General features: G+C 41.3%; 1 protein-coding gene across 1 annotated transcript in view; it reads right to left on the bottom strand.

The window, feature by feature from the left end:
• The window catches only part of LOC101846311 (troponin T), a gene marked incomplete in the record, with an annotated part of 37,979 nt that overhangs the window by 23,236 nt on the left and 11,956 nt on the right, over window positions 1-2,787 (bottom strand). Inside the window, 1 exon segment of the mRNA XM_035972416.1 lies at window positions 2,423-2,485. Within this exon segment, the coding sequence (XP_035828309.1) occupies window positions 2,423-2,485 (63 nt within the window).

Below are 2,787 nucleotides of genomic sequence, written 5' to 3'. Positions count from 1 at the left end.
GAGGAGATAGATATTAAAGGAAATACTCGAGAAGTTCCCAGATCAGTTTTCCCTCAAGTAAAGCATATCAAAACAATGTATTCGTACGCAATGTGTAAAGTACACCGCGCACTGTTTTGTTTGGTGTGCTCAGTCGTTCAGAACTCCACGCACTAAAACTGTGTTTCAACGTACACACAGGAGTGTTTTGTTGATGTGTTTTGTTGTTGTTGTTGTTGTTGTTATTGTTTTTTGTAGTTTTTTGTCAGCAAAACTGACCATGCACACAGTACAGCAACAAACTCACGCCGAGTCGTGTATACAACCAAGGCTAGATGGTTTTGTAAAGTTTGAATGTAATTTGATGACGTTCTTTGAAAGTCATCAGGTTAACATCTTTGACCCCCCCCCCCTCTCGGCGAGTACGATCTGACTGAACTAACCGTTCCCATCCCCAGCCCCAGAGAACTACTCACCACGACAGAGACCAAGCTAAAACAAGCTAGATCTAGACACTGAACATCCTGGACTTTGCAGGCACGGTGCACATGACAGAAAACAGCATCACGCCATCTCAAAGACCTATCTACCTCTTTGCCAATCCTTGAACATACGCAAACAAATTCTCCAAGTGCCAAAAGTTACCCATGGTGTGATCTAGTCAAGTACAGACAGACAAAGCGCAGTACGACACAATCAGCCCAACAGTCACAACCAAACAACATAGAAGCCACGAGATCTCAAACGTCATGCTCAGTACAAGTGACAGCTCGCCATGTTGACACACACACCAAACTTGAGTAAACAGAGAGGACAGACAGAGAGAGACGAAAGTCAAAGAAATAAAAACAAACGTAGGATTATGTCATGAAGTACACTTTTATCTAAATACGGACTTTGCGTCCATCTGTTGACGGATTTATTTTGTTTTAATGTTTGGGGTTTTTTTTGTTTGCTCCAGAAAGGGAGCTTATGAGAAACCTTGAGACTGGATGAAATAGAATTTTCACTTTGGCTTTTCACGTTTGCTGGTGTCGTTGTTCTGTTGTGCAGCACTTGAAGAAGTCCATGTAAAACAAACTTTATACCTCTCTGGGTCCGATGGTTAAACGGCGAGATTCCTGTTTGAATCTCTATGTCAAGTCACTATAAACAAGGTTTACTTTATGTTCCGGCTTGTGTTTACGTTCTTGTACTTTAGATGCATGTTGTGGGTGAGTCTTTAAGACCCTCACAACAATCGGAACTCACAATGTCGTTGTAATTGCACGTCGACATATAATGACATCTTTATTATTTCTGTTAGACTTCAGTACTTTTCAGGAACAGTTTACTCTTCGACAGTCTTTTCTGGCAGAAAAAAAAATGAATTCCTCAATGTGGTAAGATTGTCTTTTAACTAGTTTAAACAAAAACCATACAATCCATAGAGGTAAAATTGTGCAGCTAAGCTGAAAAGCACAGATTCTAAGAGAAAGTAAGCCACCCTGAGAAATAATAAGACAAACACGTTTCTACTTTGGAAAAGGGACACAGGATAAAATCATAAACAAATCTTCCAAAGATATATAAACAAATAAAAAAAACACATAGACAAAGAATGCGGAGAAGGGAAAGTGCCATGACGGAAAAAGAGAAGGGATTTTTTAAGGAGGGGGGGGATGATGGGATATCTTCGCGTCCAGAAATAGAACCAGCACAACGAGCACTCTCTGTCTCTCTACGACAGCTCACCTCAGCCCACACGTGCGTCAACGAACAGCTGACCTATGCAGCACACCGTGAGAAGAAGGCAACACGAACTAGCAGACCACGGAGAACACAGAAGGTGTGTCCACATTTGCCCTGCACAGACTTGACTGTTGGCAAACACGATACTTTGATGTCAGTGAACAGATCGAACATTATGATTCCATTTTGATCGTATAGATCTGTAATGTTGGAGAGGAACGAAAAGAAATAGAAAGGATTGCTCGTATTTTCCCTGCGTGTTCACGTTCTTAAGTCGTGAGTTCTTGGCATTAGGGACAGGGGCCTACTCAACTTCAAATTAGAGAATTAAATCAGCCGGAGAAATGATGAATAATTCTCAACTTAAACGTAGAAAATGATAGTTTCAACCATTTTAGATTCCCATAACAAAAATTATTATGATCGGAAACTTTATATTCGATTCACCGTTCTTAAGGGATGGAGAGGGTGCTACTGGATTTGTGCTCTTTTGTAATGTTAGTATTATTATTATATAATACAACGTTTTCTGTTGTATAATCGTCTTCAGTGTAATAATTATGGGTATTAGTGGGAGATTTGAACTGCTATCACCGCGTGTTCTGTGGTCACACCTTCTGTCTGCTCCAGCGGCTCTATGGAGAAATGTCAAAGTGTACTAGAGTCGGGGGAGGCCCGGGTACTGTGTGTGCAGCCACCACACTCCACTTACGGCACAGCATCGAACGCCCGTTCTGGTTCAGGCTCGGGTTCGGGTTCGGGTTCGGGGGCCTCGCTACAAGAACACAACACGATCAGATGAACAAAAGATCGCTACATACACGTAGACACACGGCCACTCATGAACCAACATTGCTGGACAAAAGATGGCCTTTTACTGGTATATTCTACTCACAGATTATACTGATGAGCTAAAACTATCTTTGCAACGTCAGCATAAATAGGCTGCGTCACCCCTGGGCTAACTAACTAACGTTATCACTTGAGCAAGGGCATGCCAACATTATAGTATAGTATCTATGCACATATGTTTCTATATATATGTATACCACTACTATGTCTAAACATATATATATA

Source organism: Aplysia californica, unplaced genomic scaffold (assembly GCF_000002075.1).
Source record: "Aplysia californica isolate F4 #8 unplaced genomic scaffold, AplCal3.0 scaffold00685, whole genome shotgun sequence".
Lineage (NCBI taxonomy): Eukaryota > Metazoa > Mollusca > Gastropoda > Aplysiida > Aplysiidae > Aplysia > Aplysia californica.
Note: the sequence above shows the minus strand (reverse complement) of the source record. Positions and strands in the feature narration are given on the sequence as shown.